We start from the raw sequence: 22,108 nt of genomic DNA on the forward strand, positions 1-22,108 counted from the left end.
GTAACTGCAGAAAAGTATTCAAGAACAGAGCACAGTAACATAGGAGGTGGATACGAAGTAAGGCCAAATGGGCCCATCCAGACTGCCCATCAGCATCAGCTCCCAACCTCTCAACCCTATTCCTATTGCTGCCTTCTCTCTGTCCCATTACATTGCTGGCTTCCACTATCTCCACTGCTAGATTAGTCCAGGCAGTGTCATCTTTCTTTCTGGTTCTTACAAGTCCCAGACTTAATCCAACACCCAGCTCCCCGGCCATGCCTTACCACCAAGCAGTCAACAAAACTAGCAAGGCCATTGTCTGAAACATCTGGTCACCCCATGCTCATTGCTATTAGGCTTGTAATCATGGTGCTCTTGCAGGTTACCCCAACCTTCTTGGAAGCCCAATGCAACTGTACTGCCACTGTCTACTTGCTTGCATTTTCCCCTCTTTGGTCCTCTAAAATTTCATGTGACTGAGCAAACCCTCAAACACCCTACCTTGTTCCTTCTAACTGTTACCCCCACAACTGTTCTTACTCCTCTGCTCTGTCTGGCCCAAGCAGATTTACATTCTTTCAGGACCTGGTTACAGCAAAGCTGCTACCGGACAAAAGACCTTCTTTTTCCCAGCTGTACACAAAACAACCTGGGTGGCACTCATCAGTGTCACTCCACTACAGAGGAAGAGAGAGAAAAGGGCAGAGAGGTACTTTGGTGCTTCAGTCACACCTTGCACTGCCATGTAGGATACTGCAGGACACAAAGATGCAAACTGCTGACTGAAGAGGACTCAAATGCTCATAAGCCTCTAGGAGTAATAGCCAGCTGAAAATGATGAGGACCCTACTGTATGCTTAAAAAAAAAAAAAGGTGGGGATACTTGCACAACATGAAGTATATCCACTATCGCTCACACGATTATGAAATACTTGTGTATGACCCGATCACATTTGATGACCACACAATTAACACTTTTACAGCGAAAGCAGACATGCAAAAGATTTCACAAAAACACAAAGAGAGTAGCTGCATGCAAACAAAGCAACACAGAGGCTAATCAGCTTCAGCATTAGTTCTAACGGCCATTCAGTATGGGGGCTGCTTTGTTTCTTTTTATGGGAAAGGGACTTTCAGTGTCTGATAAAGAATTTCGAAAAAAAGATCTTTCACCTACTAACAATATAGTGCTCAAACTGTATAAGCTTTCCATCAGAAAAAAAATAAACACAGAAACATCCTGGGAGACTGCCAAGAACTCCAGTGCTAAGTGAAGCAATGGCAGCTATGCAGCAGCTGACTCTGTGCCTGATCACATAGCTTTACAACAACTGGCTTTGAACAGCAACAGGGCGTTAAATGTTATTAGCAGTATTTTGGGAACTAGCTTGTACCACTAGTACATAGGAAGAGCACGCCAGGCTCTGAGGACTCCTTACCTTTGTGTGTCAGAGACGCACCACCAGGCCCAGGCCCATCCTCCGTACACGTACTGCTTTTCATCTGAGCCACAGCAGCCACCTGTGGCACACAAGAAAGACGTCAGACAGCATACGGGAACAAGGACAAGACAGCTGCAATCTTCTTTAAAAAGCTTTATCAACAAAGGATGAGACAGACATTTCCCAAGATTACTTCTGGATACAAAAGGCAGAAGTGAGTTTTAGAGGCAGCCCACCTGGTTTGATGGCAAATTTGAATAAGCAGATAACTAGAACCACTTCCAAATGTCAGCAGTGCTGTGTGTCTGGTACAATATGGCTTAGTTACCATGGACAAAAAGCTAGACATATAAAAACTCAGGGCCTGTGTTTCCATTAGGCAAACTAGATTGGAGGCAGCAAAATCCTGCTAGCACAAGGCCCAGAGGGGTGCTGAGCCAGAGTCGGTAGGAAGGAGTGCTAAGCTGGATCTACTGCTAAATGCAAAGTTTGTGGGGGTGCATGACTGAAGGTTTGCCTAGGACACCAAATACTCTTGCACCAACCCTGCAAAAACTCCTCCCACAGTAAAGATTTACCCCTGAAGAAATGTCAGATTGGGTTTATTCCTTTTTGGAATTTTCCTGAACTATGCACTACTAGGAGGACACGACTTATTTCTTCTTATTTCTTCTGCCAAGGCAGGAAGCATGTTAAAGCAGCTTCAGTTGCTCTAAAGAACCAGAGCAAGAAAGAGCAATTACTTCCTTCTCAGTAATTGTTTCTCCCAGAGCATTTTTGGTGCAGTCACATTGAAGGATTTCCCCAAGCTTAGTACTCTGCTGCAAACTGGCTGCCAAACATTCGCTTACAAAATGAGAGAGCCCTCACAAAGAATGGAAAGCTTCTCGGAGTGCAACAGCAAAGAAAAGGGGAGCAGAGGGCCAGAGCCAACAAGCTCAGGACAGACCGAGGGCCTAAACACTGCCTGCTATTAACACCTTATCTATCGCCACAATTCAGCCAGCAGCTAAGTCACGTTACAATGCTGGCTTAATGTGTTTATTATGTAGACCCTGAGATGACTAAGGACAAGAAATTGCGGTTAAGAGAGCATCTTGAAGCAGTCATATAACAAATAGCACCGAAGCCCGTCAGGAAGCACCATAAATCTTCAGCCATAAAAAGCACAATTAAAGTGCTCTCACCAAGGCTACATCAGGGCACGGAAGCACTCACAAGACAGCAAAACAGGCCTGAAGAACCCTTAAGGCACCAGAGCCTACCTCAAATAAGAGGAAACCTCAAAAGCACTCACAAGAAGCCTGAGCAGACTAATGCCACCAACTGCTATGGATCAGGCTCTGCAATCAATCCTTCTTATCAGTTTATTTCATTCCTTCCTTTCTGATTTGTCTCCAGCTACATCTGATGAACTCTGCAGCCTGGTTCCTGCCTCAAAACCCACAAAGTCTTCCTTCGATGCTATTTACACTTCCAACCTCCTTTCCCATCTCAACATCTTACTTCCATTTATCCTCCCTACCCTGAAGTGCACCATCAACTGGATTCTTCCCTCGTCTTTAAATCTTCTGTAGTTCATCCTATTCTACAGAAATCTTCTCCTGAGCCCTCCACCATTTCAAACTATCATGCAATTTCTTGCCTTCCATTTCTGTGTATTTCTGACTCCTTCTCTTCGTATTTATTTATTTATTTATCGAGTTTTATATACCGTCATTTGGATTCATCATCATAACGGTTTACAAAAATACAAAGGTTACAAGGTTAAGGGGATTAACAGGGTTTCAAAAAAGGTTCAAACAGTTGTTAAACATAGGGGAATCATATGCTAGTTAGTTACTGTTCTGTTTTACCTTTCAATTCTTAGTTATAATCTATATATGTTCATTTATTCATTTAATCTTCAGGCTGGAGTGAAGGGTGAAGATGTTGTGAGGTTCAGTGGGTGAGCTGGTATGCTTTGTTGAACGACCATGTTTTTAGGTTTTCTTGGGTTCTGAGTTCAGTTGGTAGGGAGTTCCAGAGTTCTGGGCTATCTAGAGATATTGCTCTCTTTTGGGTTGAGGTGAGTTGATTGGAACGCATAGGTGGTGTTTTTAGAAGTCCCTTATTTGCTGATCTTAGGTTTCTGTTTGGGGTATGTAGTTTTATAGAGGAGCTTAGCCAATTTTCTTGTTTTTCATATATAATTTTATGAAGGATGGATAGTACTTTGTATTCAATCCTGAATCTTATTGGTAGCCATTGTGGTGAAATAAGTGTTGGAGTGATGTGGTCATGCTTTTTGGATCCAGTGAGGATTCTTGCAGCTATGTTCTGTAGGATCTGGAGTGGGCAAATAGTGTTTAGAGGTAAGCTGAAAAGGAGTGAGTTACAGTAATCTGTGTTAGAGAAAATTAGTGATTGAAGGACTGATCTGAAGTCATTATTGGAAAGAAAAGGTTTTGAATGATGGAGAGTAAGTAGTTTATGATATCCGTCTTTGATTTTTGTTGTGATATGGTTTTTGAAGGAAAGTTCTCTGTCAATTATTACTTCAAGGTTGCAAGCATGATTCAAAAAAAAGCTGAAAATTTGGCTTTTCCAGCAAGCCTACCCCATGTCACCTGCACCTACTTAAAAAAAATTCCACTGTGAATCATCCACCTATCTCTGACTAAGAATGCTTTATGACCGCTGATTCTTGTACATTGTAAATTATGTTAAAGTTGTTGTATTTATTGATTGATTTTGTTATGCCTTTCAGTTTTATCCACTTTCCCTGTTAATTGTATTCTTCGGTTACTTGTAAGGGCTCCGCCCAAAAGTTTTTGTTTTTTGTGAACCGATACAATGTGCGAACGGCTATCAGTATAGAAGAGACTTTAAATAAATAAATAAATAAATAAATAAATAAATAAATAAAATTGGCGATATAGCCGAATTTTGGTTCATTAGGTTGAGTGGTGGTATTTGAGGAGAGTTGTTCCTTCTGTCTAATAAGATCATTTCAGTCTTGTCGAAGTTGAGGATGAGTTTTAAGTTGGTTAGTATTTCCTTTATATTGTTTAGGTGAGTTGTTGTTGATTTGTAAGTTTCTTCTAGTGATTTTTTTTATTGGGATTAATATTTGAATATCATCAGCATAGATGAAGTGGGTCAGATTGAGATTTGATAGGAAGTAGCATAATGGAAGTAGATAGATGTTAAAGAGTGTTGCTGACAGAGCAGATCCCTGGGGAACTCCAGTGATCTGCAGATCCCTGGGGAACCCTGGGGATCTGCAGATCCCTGGGGAACTCCAGTGAGAGGGAATCATTGAGTAGCACTTGGTAGGATCTTTGTGACAGGTAAGAGGAGAACCATTGTAGGGTTGTTTCTTTAGCTCCAATTTCGGATAGGCGGTCAATCATGATGGAGTGGTTTACTGTATCGAAGGCTGTAGATAGGTCAAGTAGGTTTAGAAGGTAGCTGTTGCCTTTTTCAAAACCTTTGAGTATGAAGTCGTTCATTGCTAGTAGTAACATCTCAGTGTTCAGTTGTTTTCTGAAGCCAAACTGAGTGGGTAGCAGGATGTTGTTTTATTCTAGGTGGTCAGTGAGTCGTGTGTGGACAACTTTCTCAATGATTTTGGCAATGAATGGGAGGTTTGATATGGGTCGGTAGTTCAGTGGGTTTTCAAGATCGAGATTATTCTTTTTCAGAATGGGTTTGATGATTGCCGATTTTAGGCATTCTGGGTAGTTTCCTTCCATGAGTGAGAGGTTTACGATTTCAGTTATTGTCTTAGTTATTGGTGGTTCGAGATTTTTTATCGTTGTAATGGGTATGGCGTCAATAGGGTGTTTGGCTGGGTTCATTTTTTTTAATGATCATTTGGACTTCCAAAGAAGATGATAGAGGTGTTTAAAATCATGAGAGGTCTAGAACGGGTAGATGCGAATCGGTTATTTACTCTTTCGGATAGTAGAAAGACTAGGGGGCACTCCATGAAGTTAGCATGGGGCACATTTAAAACTAATCGGAGAAAGTTCTTTTTTACTCAACGCACAATTAAACTCTGGAATTTGTTGCCAGAGAATGTGGTTCGTGCAGTTAGTATAGCTGTGTTTAAAAAAGGATTGGATAAGTTCTTGGAGGAGAAGTCCATTACCTGCTATTAAGTTCACTTAGAGAATAGCCACTGCCATTAGCAATGGTTACATGGAATAGACTTAGTTTTTGGGTACTTGCCAGGTTCTTATGGCCTGGATTGGCCACTGTTGGAAACAGGATGCTGGGCTTGATGGACCCTTGGTCTGACCCAGTATGGCATTTTCTTATGTTCTGTTTCAAAGTTGGGCCAGCTTTTTGTTTGAATGTTTGTTATTTTCTGGTCTTGTGAGTCATTTTTTAGGTTGTTCTTTATGAGGATTTTGATTTTTTTTCATTAAAGAAGTCTGCGAAGTCGTTACTAGTGATCTTTGGTGTTGATTGTGGTTGATCATCGTAAGATGATTTGGTTAGGCTTTTTACTATGTTGAAGAGCATCTTAGGGTTTTGTTGGTATTTGTTTATTTTGTTAGTGTAGAAGTCTTTTTTTGTTTTATGGATGAGTTTTTTGTATTATAGAAACATAGAAATGACGGCAGAAGAAGACCAAATGGCCCAACCAGTCTGCCCAGCAAGCTTTCGCACTAATTTCTTTCATACTTAGCTGTTACTCTTGGCCCTTATAAGTAACTTTTTGGTTCTATTTCCCTTCCACCCCCGCCATCAATATAGATAGCAGTGCTGGTGCTGCATCTAAGTGAAGTATCTTGCTAATTGTTTAGGGGTAGTAACTGCCATAATAAGCAAGCTATTCCCACGCTTGTTTACCCAGCCCTGTGCAAGTCAGTCCTTATTGGTTGTTGTCTGAATATAAATCCTCTTTTCTTCACTCCCCTTGCCGCTGAAGCAGTGAGCTGTGCTGGATATGTATTCCAAGTGAAGTATCAGGCTTAATTGATTCTGGGTAGTAACTGCCATAACAAGCAAGCTACTCCCCTGCTTTTTTGTGGATGCAAATCCTTTTTTCCACATTTCCTCTTGCTGTTGAAGTTTAGAGCAATGTTGGTGTCGCATTAACTGTGTGTATATGTTTATTGAATAAGGATATTAATCTCCAGGTAGTAGCCATCATTCCCGCAAGCCACCCCCATGCCTATTCTCTTCATTCACATCCTCTAGACTTTATGGATCCACAGTGTTTATCCCACGCCCCTTTGAAATCCTTCACAGTTTTGGTCTTCACCACTTCCTCTGGAAGGACGTTCCAGGCATCCACCACCCTTTCCGTGAAGAAATACTTCCTGACATTGGTTCTGAGTCTTCCTCCCTGGAGCTTCAAATCGTGACCCCTGGTTCTGCTGATTTTTGTCCGATGGAAAAGGTTTGTCATTGTCTTTGGATCATTAAAACCTTTCAAGTATCTGAAAGTCTGTATCATATCACCTCTGCTCCTCTTTTCCTCCAGGGTGTACATATTTAGATTCTTCAATCTCTCCTCATAAGTCATTTGAAGACTTTCCACCTTTTTGGTCGCCCTTCTCTGGACCGCCTCCATCTTGTCTCTGTCTCTTTGGAGATATGGTCTCCAGAACTGAATACAGTACTCCAGGTGAGGCCTCACCAAGGACCTGTACAAGGGGATAATCACTTCCCTTTTCTTACTTGATATTCCTCTTTCTATGCAGCCCAGCATTCTTCTGGCTTTAGCTATCGCCTTGTCACATTGTTTCGCCGACTTCAGATCATTAGACACTATCACCCCGAGGTCTCTCTCCTGCTCTGTGCACATCAGCCTTTCTCCACCCATCGAATACAGTTCATTCAGATTTCCACTCCCCATAAGCATGACTCTGCACTTCTTGGCATTGAATCTCAGCTGCCATATCTTCGACCACTCTTCCAGCTTCCTTAAATCCCGTCTCATTCTCTCCACTCCTTCCGGCGTGTCCACTCTGTTGCAGATCTTAGTGTCATCCGCAAAAAGACAAATCTTACCTTCTATCCCGTCCGCAATGTCCCTCACAAAGATATTGAACAGGACAGTCCCAACACCGATCCTTGCAGTACACCACTTAAAACCGCTCTCTCTTCAGAGAGAGTTCCATTTACCATCACACATTGTCTTCTGTCCGTCAACCAGTTTGCAATCCAGGCCACCACCTCGGCACTCACTCCTAAGCTTCTTATTTTATTCACCAGTCTCCTGTGTGGGACTGTATCAAAAGCTTTGCTGAAATCCAAGTAGATGACATCGAGTGCTCTTCCTTGATCCAATTCCTTGGTTACCCAGTCAAAAAAGTCAATCAGATTTGTCTGACAGGATCTTCCCCTGATGAATCCATGCTGCCTCTGGTCCAGCAATTCTCCCGACTGTAGATAGTTCACTATTCTCTCTTTCAACAGTGACTCCATTACTTTTCCCACCACCGAAGTGAGGCTAACTGGTCTGTAGTTACCAGCCTCTTTCTCTGTTCCCACTCTTGTGAAGCGGGACCACTACCGCTCTTCTCCAATCACTCGGCACCACTCCTGTTTCTAGGGATCTATTGAACAGGTCACACAGCGGATCCGCCAGCACATCTCTGAGCTCCCTCAGTATCCTGGGATGAACCTCATCAGGCCCCATGGCTTTGTCCACTTTCAGTTTCCCCAGCTCTTCCCATACATTTTCTACTGTAAATGGAGTTACTTCTACTCCATTCCCCTCCAATTTCTTGTTGACTAGCGATGGTCCTTCTCCAGGGTCCTCTTTAGTGAACACCGAACTGAAATATTTAATATTTCTGCCATTTCTTCGTCTCTCTCCACACATTGATCCTTTCCACCTTTCAATTTCACTATACCATTTTGAACTTTTCTCTTTGCACTGATGTATCTGAAAAATGTTTTGTCACCTCTCTTTACCTCTTTGGCAATCCTCTCTTCCGCTTGACTTTTTGCCGTCTTGATTACTTTCTTCGTCTCCCTCAGTTCTACCAGATATTCTTCTTTGTGCTCCTCCCTTTGGGATCTTTTATATTTCTTGAACGCTGTTCTTTTAGCCTTTATTTTGTCAGCCACCTCCTTTGAGAACCAGATAGGTTTCATTTTTCTTTTGCTTTTCTTTACTTTTAGATTAGTTGCCTTGGTAATTGCTCTTTTTAGATTGGTCCACTGTTGTTCCACATCTCTCTTGTTCTCCCAGCCCACTAGTTCTTCCCCCAGGTACTTCCCCATTTCATCAAAGTCCGTGTTTTTGAACTGAAAAACCTGGGTCATTGTGCTTCTTTTCCGTATCCTTTTTGTGATATTAAACCATACCATTTGATGATCACTGGTGCTGAGGTGGTATTCTGCTAGTTGTGTTCTGTATGCGTTTAGTAGTGTGGATGTTTTGTTGTTTCTCCATGATTTCTCTTTTTTCCTGAGTTTCCGTTTGGCTGCTCTGATATTTTCATTGTACCAGGGGTTCTGATTTTTTGTTTCTTTTATAGTTTTCTTTATCATGGGATTTATTTTGTCTGCTATAGTTCTAGTTATGGTAATCCAGGATGATGTTGCATTTTCAGTGTTTGAAAGGTCTATGTTAGTTAGTTCAGTTTGTAGATTTGCTTGGAGTTTCAATGCAAAAAGGTGGACAGTATGAGAAGGATTTCGTTGTGCTTTTTCTTGTTGTTAGTTTACAATTTGAATATAAGTTTGCGTGGATGATGGAGTGGTCTGACCATGGAATTTTTATTATCTTAGTTTGGTGGTTTGACCAAATGTTAGTGTTGATGAAGATTAGGTCTAGTGTTTGACCTGCTTTGTGCGTTGGGCCATTGATAATTTGACTGAGTCCCAGTGATGATAGTGCGTCAATGTCTAAGGTGCAGGCGGGAGAGTGGGGGGTAGTATCTGTGTGTAGATTGAAGTCACCAAGAATAATTATGGGTTTGTTGATTGATATTTTGCTTAGGAAAAATTCAATAAGTGATGAACAGTTTTGATCTAGAGTATTAGGGGGGTAGTATACCAGAGAAATTTGTAGATGTAGAGAATTAAATAGTGCAATTTCCAGTGGAGAGCAATTGTTTGTTGGGATTAATTTCACCTGTAGGTTTTTTTTTATGATTAGCATAAGGCCTCCGCCTTTCTTTTTAGATCTGGGTATTGAAAAAGTTCTGTAGGTAGAGTTGTTGATTTGGTTAATTAGTACTGTATCAGTGGGTTTTGCCCATGTTTGTGGTGGCTATGAAATCTGGTTTTTCATCATGGAGAAGGTCATTGATGATTGGTATTTTTTTGATTATAGACTAAGCATTAAAGAGTAGGAAGGAAAGTGTTAAGTAGCTGCTGAGAGATTTGTTGTTGTGCGTAATGGTTGAGTGTTGATATTTGAGTTTTATTTTTGTTTTCGTTCCTCTGTTTTTCCAATTGTTGTTGTAAGCATTTGGGTCGTTTCTGTTGACCTTACGGTCTTTGGGGGGTTCATGGTTTGCCATTCTTTGTTCGTTCAGGAGTTATCAAGAGATAAAGAGATTAAGTACTGCTAGCACTGTGGTTTGCACGAAGGGGTGCACAAAGGGGAGTGCTCCTTTGTCACGCCCCTTCGGCGTGCGACGCACAACGCCTGGTGGTGTCGCTCGTTTTGCGCTTCGGCGCTGGTGACGTTGGGTTGGTGGGCGGGGCTCCCAGTCACGGGCCTCCCGCTCTCTCAGTGAAGATTTTTTAAAGGCTCCTGGCTTTTTTTTCACTTTTCCTTTCCTTTTTTTTATTTTTCTTTTCTTCTGATCTTGATCCCTTTCAGTCTCCATGTACAGTCAAATTATCTTCCTTCACCTCTGAAGGCATCTACTTACCTCTCTGTTAGCCGGTTTCTTGCTGGTCTTTGCTCTGCACTGACCTCTCTTTTCAATCAGCACTTTGACTGCCCCCTTCTCTGTTCTTGTCCACAATTCGCCCTTGGATCCTTCTCTTCTTGCTGTGTTTCCCAACCAGTGAGCCACCGCTGTTGATGCACCTTCAGACTGGTGCAGGTGTGTCATGGTAAAGTCGCCACTGCCTGATGCTCACATCTAGGTCAGCACCTGGACTCTGCTCTCTGCACCAACAGACACCGAGGTGGCTCTTAAACTTGTAGGAGTTACTTTCTGAGAACATGTGTAATTATACATGCCTCACCTTCCTAGCTACAGCATGAACCCTGGAGTGAAGTAATTAATGGGCACAGATAGCTGGGGCTCGCTTTGTGCAGTAGACACATTGCACATAGCATCTCTGAGTCCTTCCAGGCTGAGTGACAGGGGGAGGGGTGCATGAAGTACTGGATGTGACCCTCTCTGAACACTGGGAACAGCCTCATGCAGCATACAAGGAAATATGCAAGCCGGCTGCCCACAGCACCCCAGCATTTCCCTTTTTCCTCCACTTGTGTACAGAAGGAACGGGGCCCTTGTGATGGGTTCACTGGTGCCTTCCTCTCTCTCTCTCTCTCTCTCTTAAAATTTGGGTGTGAGTCTGGTGGGACTTCCACTGCTTGCTCTGTGGAGGCTGGTGTGCCACACATATTTGTAGAGGGCATGGCTCTGGGTGCCCTCCTTTTTTCCCATCTACCTCACAGGCTCACAGATAAGCACAGCTACTTTATCTTTTCCTCCCCTCTAATCCTTTCTGCAGCAGCAGCCTGGATGAACCACTTTCTTCTACTGCTTAATCTCATCCCTTCATCATCATGTCTCAATCTCCCCCTGGTCCCATCTTTCACTGAAGGCCAAAAATCCAATCCTTCACACTTTTTTTTCTTCTCACATTTCTGCTTTTTGATCATCTCTCAGTTTTCGACTTTATCTGCTTCTGTTTGTTTATTTTGTATTTAGTTGATTTACATTTCACCTTTCGGCCACTTTGAGGCAGATTACCATTCAGGGACTGTGGCTATTTCCCTGACCCCAGAGGACTCACAATCCAAGTTTGTACCTGAGGCAATGGAGGGGGGAAGTGACTTGCCCAAGGCCGCAAGGGACAGTAGTGGGATTTGAACGCTGGCTTTCCTGGTTCGTAGCCTGCTCCTCTGACCACTAATCTGCTTCTCTTGTGTCTTTCAACCTTCTCACTCAACCTATTTCCACTCACCCACTGGAAAGCTCTTTTGCTACCCAACCTCTCAGGGTCCCTTCAGAATGCTGTTTGTCTTCTGTCTCAGGGTCCCTGTTACTTAATGTCCAGTCTTGATCTGTATAGTTCCAGCACCAGCTTTAAATTTTGCTAATCCCTAGGCTTGCCCCCACACCACCTCTTTTATTTCATGTTACGCTCCTTATTGCGCCCGGTGCCCTTCCATATGCATGCGTCTCATTCAACCCTGTTCCAAGCAAGTATTCTAGCCTCCTGATCCCATGCATTCTCTTCCTGCCATATTTTTCCAGTATAAGCGCCCACCAATGTTCAAAATATCTCATCATGGTCATCTTTCAGATCTAACCTGAAAGCACATCTCTTTGGATGGTTTTGATCGCCAAATCTACACTTCATAAGGTGCTCTGGTCAAATGCTGTAAACAAGAGTAACAGAACAATGTCAGAGGGAGAACACAATGCAGAGTTGCCAAGAGATCCAAGTTCCTGGAAGACGACTTTGCTTTGACATCTCCTGATGCATTTCAGTACCTATAAGAACATGCCATACTGGGTCAGACCAAGGGTCCATCAAGCCCAGCATCCTGTTTCCAACAGTGGCCAATCCAGGCCATAAGAACCTGGCAAGTACCCAAAAACTAAGTCTATTCCACGCTACTGTTGCTAGTAATAGCAGTGGCTTAAAATAGAAGAAGCTGACTACATCTATCACAACATACTCCTACTATCATTTATCAATTCTAAACCACTACTAGACATGTACAGAAGAGAACAGACACAAAAAAGAGACAGCCCCTACTCTATGAAGCTTACATTCCATTCAAGGCAAACAAGTCAATGGGAAACGGGTTTCTTGTAGAGAACTGGTTAGAATTTAAAGGTATGGGATAAACACTTTGGATCTCTAAATGCTAGAGACTGGAAATGAAGAAAAGGGTACATGGGGGTAAACCGCAAGGAGCGGCAGTTAACAGAAGGCACAGGGATTACTACCCACATCCAATAAGCCTTGATGCTTTTGACGTAATTGCAACATCGCTCCCTGCTTTGAGGGCAGCGGGGAGAAAGATAAATTGGATTCAGACAACAGCCGATGCTGGGCCCCAATTTTTATGGTCTGGATACTGATGCACAGACATACGGGAAAAAGCACAAGACTGCTTCTATGGCCAAGCCCAAAAGAAAAGCACATTCAAGCAGCATTTTCTGAATCATCAAGAAGGCTGCTCACCGCATAAAAACATTGCTAGCAGTAATTTTGTAATGGGTTCGACAGTTGCTTGGTTTTGATTTTAAATATTACTACCTTTATCATAAGGCTTGGGAATAACTGGCACAAAGCAGCAGTTACGACCCTTAACCTGCACAGAGTGGCAGTTACTACCCTTAACAGAAACACGGGGGTAAGCTGCACGGAGCGGCAGTTACTACCCTTAACAGAAAACACGAGAGTAAGCTGCACGGAGCGGCAGTTACTACCCTTAACAGAAAACACGAGAGTAAGCTGCACGGAGCGGCAGTTACTACCCTTAACAGAAAACACGGGAGTAAGCTGCACGGAGAGGCAGTTACTACCCTTAACAGAAAACACGGGAGTAAGCTGCACGGAGAGGCAGTTACTACCCTTAACAGAAAACACGGGAGTAAGCTGCACGGAGAGGCAGTTACTACCCTTAACAGAAAACACGGGAGTAAGCTGCACGGAGAGGCAGTTACTACCCTTAACAGAAAACACGGGAGTAAGCTGCACGGAGAGGCAGTTACTACCCTTAACAGAAAACACGGGAGTAAGCTGCACGGAGAGGCAGTTACTACCCTTAACAGAAAACACGGGAGTAAGCTGCACGGAGAGGCAGTTACTACCCTTAACAGAAAACACGGGAGTAAGCTGCACGGAGAGGCAGTTACTACCCTTAACAGAAAACACGGGAGTAAGCTGCACGGAGAGGCAGTTACTACCCTTAACAGAAAACACGGGAGTAAGCTGCACGGAGAGGCAGTTACTACCCTTAACAGAAAACACGGGAGTAAGCTGCACGGAGAGGCAGTTACTACCCTTAACAGAAAACACGGGAGTAAGCTGCACGGAGAGGCAGTTACTACCCTTAACAGAAAACACGGGAGTAAGCTGCACGGAGAGGCAGTTACTACCCTTAACAGAAAACACGGGAGTAAGCTGCACGGAGCGGCAGTTACTACCCTTAACAAAAAACACGAGAGTAAGCTGCAAGGAGCGGCAGTTACTACCCTTAACAGAAACATGGGGGTAAGCTGAACGGAGCTGCAGTTACTACCCTTAACAGAAACATGGGGTAACTTGCACAGAGCGGCAGACTAAAGAGGTTAGGACTTTTTAGCTTGGAGAAGAGACGACTGAGGGGGGATATGATAGAGGTGTTTAAAATCATGAGAGGTCTAGAACGGGTAGATGTGAATCGGTTATTTACTCTTTCGGATAGTAGAAAGACTAGGGGGCACTCCATGAAGTTAGCATGGGGCACATTTAAAACTAATCGGAGAAAGTTCTTTTTTACTCAACGCACAATTAAACTCTGGAATTTGTTGCCAGAGAATGTGGTTCGTGCACTTAGTATAGCTGTGTTTAAAAAAGGATTGGATAAATTCTTGGAGGAGAAGTCCATTACCTGCTATTAAGTTCACTTAGAGAATAGCCACTGCCATTAGCAATGGTTACATGGAATAGACTTAGTTTTTGGGTACTTGCCAGGTTCTTATGGCCTGGATTGGCCACTGTTGGAAACAGGATGCTGGGCTTGATGGACCCTTGGTCTGACCCAGTATGGCATTTTCTTATGTTCTTATGTTCATAAGAAACTTGCCAGGCAGACTGGATCAAGCAGATTGGGAAAGCGTTCAGGTTGACATGACAAATCAAGTGACCCTATGCAATGCCATGAAAATTGCTTGCTCCTGGAGAAAAGTGGGGAGTTTCCAGGAGGCTGAAAAGGATTCCCTAAATGATTCAGAAGCCCACTGTCCATTGCACTTAGAATATGCTGTGAACAAGTAAAGCAAAGCAATAACTTTCCAACATTCTTCTGCTGCAAAATTCTGTTCCTTTGGCAAAATCCCAAACCATATCTTGCAAAAAACAAACACAAATCTGGTAAGAGTCAACAGCAAGTGTCTGAGCCAAGTCATGAGCAGGACACACCTGAACAGAAAATGGAATCAGTTGAAACTTTTTATAAATTATATCCGATGAAAAAATAAAGTGTCTGGAGAATGGAAAACCCCTTTTCACTGTGCGCAAGTTTCCAGTCTTTGGTTATCTCTGAAGATCAGCCCTGCATTTCTGCACCACTGAGCCAGAAGACTAATGTTTTTAACTGGCAGCTGAGGAAGTTCAGAACACAGCTATTACTGCATCCCTGAGAAGTGAGCTCCAGCACTGGGGTAGGGATGACAAACCTTCACCTAAAAGTAGTAAGTGGAGGAGAAAATAATTCACCTTCTTAGAGGTCACTCAGCTTAAATGACACTTTGAACTCCCTAGGACAGCGAGTTAAGAATTAGCACAACATAGCACAGACATTTTTAGCTAAGACTTTTATTTTGCTTTCATCAAAGCCTTGGTTTATTTTGAATATTGAACATTTGTTTATCTGGGCTTCTTTTTATCTTGAACAATTTTACCAGACTATACCTAAGCCATCTATCTTTAATAGATAAGCTGATAAGAGGTACCTACCTATCAAAAGGGAACAAAAACAAACAGCAACCTAAGTACATAAGACGGGCATAGGAATAAAGGCTCCAGAAGCTATCTTCCAGACCTTAAGCACAGGCTTCTGGATCATTTACAAATTGGAGACACTGACTCCAGGTTCTGCTAATATTGCAATGTGATGTAGAAGATCTGCACCAAGCTGATGCAATAAAGCACCCAGGACCTTCCTGTAACTGACGAGAAACTGCAGGGATTTACAGTTACATTGACCCAATGCCAACTTTCGAAAGAATCACTCAATTTCTCTATTGTAAGGTGCTTGCATTCAGATCCAATTAAAAAACCCAAACATACGTTCTACTGTCTCAGGACTGAAAAATGTTGTCTCTATCATTCTTATCTCTGGTTCCTCTTAGTTGGTAAGTACCAAGCTCTGGCTCTTGACTGGAAACACATCCACCAAATGCATGCTGCAAGTGTGCTCATAGCTGCAAGATCAAGCTCAACGTGGCTTCCTGCAGTAAGATCCTATGTCAGGGTGATAGTGAAGTGAACCAGGTGTAATGAGCAGAAGGGAATGGCAGTTCTGGTGTATTGCAAAATAGGCTTAAGGTGCAGGGTCATTTCTAGTGGCTGAGAGCAGTTTCAGCTCTGTGTCAAAGTAGTGTCTTGGGGGTTATTTTATGGTGAATAGGGGAAGGTGCAAGTTATTTCTGGGTGACAGATCGGTTCTGCTTTGGTGATGTCAGAGCGAGGTGTGAGGAGGTAGTTGTCTGGGTTTCATAGGGATAGGAGTAATGGGTTAGAGGCTGGAGAAGGATCTTAGGGGTAAAGAGGTACAACTGGCTATGATACCTTTCGCTGCTGGTTGTACATCCTGGGCAGCAAACTATATGTCAGCTTCTGGTCCCAAAGCTTCCTCAAAGAAGCATGTTTCTGGTCATTTCTGAAAGTCAGCTCAGAGGGATGCCCCATAGTGCAGGGTATTGTTTGTTGGCCCTGTTATGGGGAAGTTTGTGCCTCTTGGAGTGGGTGAGAGGTGTGGTGGATATGTAGTGATTGAGTGTGGGTGTTGGTATGACTGGTGGGATCTGGGGGTGGGGGGGATGATTCCTGTTTGGGAGTATTTACACATGCTAGATATGAGAGGAGATGTTTGGCTCACATAACTCGGTGGTCTAGGCTGGGAGGCCCCGAGTTTGTGCTTATATGGTATCTGTCTGGCCCTTTAATGGGTTGTGTACCTATACTTATTTTCGTGGGATATCATGGTGCAGGTTAACATTTCTTCGTTGAATGTAGATGGGATCCATTCCTCAATAAAACATAAAAAAATCATCATCTATGTTTCACCAACTACATTCTCAGATGGCTTTCCCTGCAAGAGACTCACCTTTCCGATGTCAAACATGTAAAACTGAAGAGACACAGGGTGGCAGCATGTCCACTCTTTTTCTCCTAGGAAGCGGGGGGTGGCCATTCTCATTCATAAACACTTATGCTTTCAAGTGGAGCGCACAATACAGGATGCTGAGGGATGGTTATGTTATTATGGCGGGGGTGCTCCTTCAGCAGAGGGTGGTTTTTTGTAATCTCTATGCACCCAATGTGTACTCTCATGGATTTTTTTTACTCATCTTGTGGGCTTCATTTCCCAATTTTCAGGCTATTGCTTAGTGGTAGGTGGGGATTTTAATATTGTTGCTGACAGGACGGTGGATTGTAAACCTCCCAAGCCTGCAGATAGGAATGGAGATAAGTTAGGGGTCCATTTTCTTTGGCAAGACCTTGGCCTATTAGATGTTTGGTGCATCTTACATTCAGGAGAACAAGATTTCACCTTCTACTCCAACCCTCACAACTCTTACTCCCGTTTAGATTATTTATTGGTGTCTGAGAAGGTTTTTCCAGGAATCCACGAGGCTACTGTTGGTACTGTTTCCTTATCAGATCGTGCTGCTGTATCTGTGAAAATGGAATTTGGGTGCTCACAACCACCGTCTTTTTCTTGGCATATGAGCCCTGACCTTAATTCTGTTAAGATGTTCCACGATTAAATATTCAGCCCAGTACTTATTTTAATAAAGTTTAATGATACTCCTGATACTTCTTCCCATACGCTTTGGGAGGCGGGTAAAGCTGTGATGCGGGGACATATTATTGCTTATGTGGCAAAAGCTAAGCGTAAACGAAATCTGGAAATTTTACAGTTAACTAGATCCCTAAAGGCCACATAATTACAGCACATGGCTGGTTTATTATTATTATTATTATTATTTATTAACTTTTATTTACCGACATTCGTGAAGCACATCATGCCGGTTTACAAAGAACTCAGGTGGGAGATACAATGAAACAATATAACAATATAATATAATATAACAATAAAACAATGGAACATTATAACAAAGTGAACAAATAAAACAGTACAGAAAAAAAGTGAAGCCATGGGAGCCGAATTGGGGGGGGGGGGGGGAAAGGGGGGGAGGGGAGGGGGAGGGGGGGCAAGGGGTAGGAGGGGAAGGGGAAAGCATAGTTAGAAGGAGGTAAGGGGAGAATACAAAAAGAATAGGGTGAGACTATGTACAGGAGAACTGTATAGGTGTCATTTAACTACGTAGAATTACGGAGACATCGAGAGTTGGGGAAGGCGGTAAAACTGGGAAATAGTTACTTCAGAGGGTGTAAAAAAGGGGGGGGGGGGGGGGGGGGAAATAAGGGAAGGGTGGCGGATGGGTGACGCGGAAACGAAAGGGTGACAGGGGGCAGGGAGGAGAGAGGGATAAGACAGGCGGGAGGAGGGTGAGGGGTGGCCGGGCCGAGCGGAAACTGAAAGGGGGGGGGGGCAGGGGGAGCTAGGGGGAGAAATTACGTTTGGTTTGCGTCATGGTTTGCGTCAGGGTAGGCCTGTCGGAAAAAGCCATGTCTGGACTCCTTTCTTGAAGTTGTGAAAGGATGTCTCTTGGCGTAGGGGGGTGGGGAGGGAGTTCCAGAGGGTAGGGCCAGCAACTGAGAAGGCTCTCCCTCTGGTGTGAGCTGAATGAGCTGTTTTGAGGGATGGGGTGTGGAGGGTGCCTGTATGGGTAGTTCTTGTGGGGCGATCGGAGGAGCGGTAATGAGGCATTTCATCGAGCCAGGTGTGATTGTGTTTATGTAGGGAGTTGTGAAGGATGGTGAGGGTTTTGTATTGTGAGCGGAAGGAGATGGGCAACCAATGAAGGTCCTTTAGTATGGGGGTGATGTGGTCCCTTTTACGTGTACCGGTTATGATTCTAGCCATGGAATTTTGTAGAATCTGAAGGGGTTTGATGGTGGAGGCAGGGAGTCCTAGTAACAGGGAGTTACAATAGTCTAGTTTCGTGAGCATGGTGGTCTGAACGACTGTGCGGAAATCGTGGGTGTGGAGGAGGGGTTTAAGTTTTTTTAGGATGTTAAGTTTATAGAAACCCCCTTTTAGGAGAGCTTTGATGTGGGGTTTAAAACTTAGGTTCTGATCTATAAAGACGCCCAGGTCTCTTACAAATTGGGTCTGAGAGAGGGCAGTGGTAGTATTTTGGGGGGGGGTTCTGTCGCATGGGGAGGGTGACACATTCAGGGTGATTGGAGATGACGAGTAATTCTGTTTTTGAGGTGTTTAGAGCTAGATGGAGCTCGGATAGTGAGGCGCTTATGGTGGCGAGGCAAGATTCCCATCGTTGCAAAGGTTCGCTTATGGATCCTTGAAACGGGATGAGAATCTGCACGTCATCTGCATATAGGAAGAAATTCAGGTCTAGGTCGGAGAGGAGGTGGCATAGGGGTAGGAGGTAAATATTAAAGAGGGTGGAGGATAGGGATGAGCCTTGGGGTACACCTTGTGTGATCGGTATGCGTGAGGATTCGTGCTTGTCAATTTTTACCAGGTATTCTCTGTGTGTGAGGTATGAGGAGAGCCATGAGAGGGCTGTGCCGGTGATACCTATTTCTGCTAGGCGGGTCATTAGTATTTGATGGTTGACTGTATCGTAGGCAGCGGAGATGTCTAATAGGGCGAGAAGGAACGATTTTCCATGGTCCATACCTTTAAGTATGGTGTCTGTCATGGCCAGTAGTAAGGTTTCGGTGCTTCGGGCTTTACGGAAACCGAACTGTCGAGCGTGGAGGACATTGTGGTCTTCTAAAAAGTCCGTCAGTTGTTTGTTGATAACCCTCTCTAGGACTTTGGATAAGAAGGGAAGGTTGGAAATTGGACGGTAGTTGGCCGGGTCTGTGGGGTCGAGGGTGGGTTTCTTTAAGAGGGGCTTGACTATGGCCAGTTTGAGGGGGTCTGGGACACTGCCTGCGGTGATGGAGCAGTTGATAAGGTCCTTAATAGATTTGGTGATTGCGGGGGTAATAGAGAGGAGGGTTTTTGAGGGAATGGTATCCGAGGTATGTGTGGCGGGTTTCATCTTTTTTAGGGTAGCTTCTACTTCTATGTTGGTGGTGAGGTCAAATGCTTTAAGGGTGATCTTTTTGTCATTGGGGATGGGGGGGAGGGGGGTGGTGTTAGCCGGGAAGCGAAGTAGAATGTTGTCGATTTTGTTTTTGAAGTAGAGAGCTATTTCTTCGCATCTTTTGTTGGATATAGTTTCGTTGAGAGTAGGTGTATTAGTGTTGGTGAGTTCTGCGACATAGGTGAATAAGGTGTTTGCATTAAATTGGTAGTCATGGATCTTTGCTGCATGGAAATCACGCTTAGCTTGGGTAATCGCATGACGGTATGCGTGTAAGGCGTTGTTGTAGCTAGCTTTAAGTGTAGTGGATGGTTGTTTGCGCCAGGCGCGTTCTTTAGTTCTTAGGTCTTGTTTCATTGTTTTTAACTTGGTTGAGAACCATGGTTTTCTTTTCTCGCCTTGTGCAATGGGTATTTCTTTGTGAATGATGGGGCATAGTTCGTTGGCTACGGTCGTTGTGAGATTATTCCAGGAGTGAAGTGCAGTGTCTGGGTTGGTGAGGTCGATGTTGTTGGTTATTTTGTCGAAGGCTAGGGTGAGCTCTTCTGTACTACACTGTTTGCGGAAGGAGATGGTTTTACGGTGATTTTGTGTGGAGGGTGTGTGGGATTTGGTTTCAAGGGTGGTATTAATGAGGTAGTGGTCGGACCACGGTACAGGGGTGACTACAGGGGGGGTGGCAATGGTTATTTTAGAGTTCACAAAGATTAGGTCGAGTGTGTGACCTGCTTTGTGTGTGGGTTCGGTGATGATTTGATTGAAACCCAGGGCTTTAAGGGTGTCCAGTAGAGTCTCGCAGGAAGGGGTGGTAGGGTGGGAATCCACATGGAGATTGAAATCCCCTAGTATAATGGTAGGAAGGTCTGCTTTGATGTGGACTGTGAAATATTCAGTGATGGGTGAGGGGTCTTGTTCAATTAGGCCTGGGGGGGCGTAGACTAGGCAGATTTGCAGGGATTTGGATGTAAATAGCGCAATTTCTAGTTTGGCTGGGGGTTGAGTGGTTTGGAGTTTGAGGTTAAGTCTTTTTTTGGCTGCCAAGAGTAGACCTCCCCCTCTCTTTTTAGGTCTTGGGATGGAGAGGAGGTCGTACGTCTTTGTTGGGAGCTGGTTTAGAAAACCTGGTCAGTGTTTTTTAACCAGGATTCCGTGATGGCACATAGGTCGGGATTGTCGTCTGTGAGTAGATCATTTAGGATAGGTCCTTTTTTTTGGATGGATTGGGCATTGAAAAGGGTAATAGCTAAGGTTGTTAGGCCTAGGAATTGTGAGAAAGGAGGTGTCATGATAGGTATGAGGGATTTGCGGGGGTTGGGTGGGTGGGGGGGGTATTGTGGGGGGCTTGCGTAGCAGCGGGCGGTGCCGTCTTGGGATGGGGAGTAGGCACATGATTTCTAGAAGCAAGAGGGGACTTGGGTAGTGGGGACTAAAATAAATAAAACAAGGGGGTGGCTGTAGCGAAGGCTGGCGTAATAGCGTAAGAGTGGCTATGGTAAATTACAAGGGCAGGTGGGTTGGATGAAAGATTGTGCACACTTGGAGGCACGGTACGCTTGAGAGCTTGTGCACACTTGGAGGCACGGTACGCTTGAGAGCAACGTCAGGTGTTTCAATAGCAATAATTGACAGAGTTGTGTAGGGCGCGCCAGTTACAATGAAAATACAGGGTGATCAAAGGCAAAGAACATTCAGAGGCAGGGTGCTGTCCAAAGGGATTTTTTTTTTTTTTTTTTTTTTTAAGCTGTTGTTTAAACCATTAAGTAGTTCGCCAAGTAGGTAGCCGGTTGGACGAGGTAGATCTGGCGCTGGTGGGTGGAATAGGTGAAATGGCTCTTACCCTGGGTGGGTGGCGCTGACCGCGCGAACTCCGGTGGAGGCGGATGAGATGCTGTTGAGGCCAGGAAGGCAAAAGCGTTGCGATACTTGTTGTGAAGCCGTCGGGATTCGGATATTTGTAGTTGTTCACGGTTTATGTTGCGATTCGTCGGTGGTCACACCGTGAGGATGGATCGGAGCTCCTTTGGGGCTGCGACGAAGGGGCGAGACAAAGGGGCAGGCCCCTTTGTGGCGCTCCTTCGTGCGCGCGACGCCCGGCGCGCGACGCCGCACTGAGCGTTGAGTTTTAAATCCCCGCAGGCCGAGCTCCGATTGGAGGCTCTGGCAGGTAGGCGGGATTGGGCAGGTCTCGTCGCGGTTCCCCTTCTTTTTTGCAGCTTTTAAAGTTTTTCCAGGCTGCGCTGTCGGCGCTGAGGGCGACCGGGTGGGGAGCGTGGTTACCTGGCCTTCCCCCGGTGGGGCTCGGCGCCGATCGCGCAGGCCCTCCCTGGCGATTTCAGCGATGGACGAAAGAGGAAGCAAGGAGAGCCGCGTTGGGTTTTAAATCCCCGCAGGCCGAGCTCCGATTGGAGG

The 22,108-nt window shown here is 44.4% G+C and overlaps 1 protein-coding gene across 3 annotated transcripts in view; it reads right to left on the reverse strand.

Annotated features, from left to right (window-relative positions):
• The window catches only part of FLOT2 (flotillin 2), a 126,657-nt gene that overhangs the window by 63,618 nt on the left and 40,931 nt on the right, over positions 1–22,108 (reverse strand). For all 3 annotated transcript variants that reach the window (XM_029611098.1, XM_029611099.1, XM_029611103.1), the window contains one exon: positions 1,422–1,503. In XM_029611098.1, coding sequence (XP_029466958.1) covers positions 1,422–1,503 — 82 coding nt within the window. Of the gene's footprint in view, positions 1–1,421; positions 1,504–22,108 lie in introns of those variants that run through there.

This window comes from Rhinatrema bivittatum, chromosome 8 (assembly GCF_901001135.1).
Source record: "Rhinatrema bivittatum chromosome 8, aRhiBiv1.1, whole genome shotgun sequence".
Classification (NCBI taxonomy): Eukaryota; Metazoa; Chordata; class Amphibia; order Gymnophiona; family Rhinatrematidae; genus Rhinatrema; species Rhinatrema bivittatum.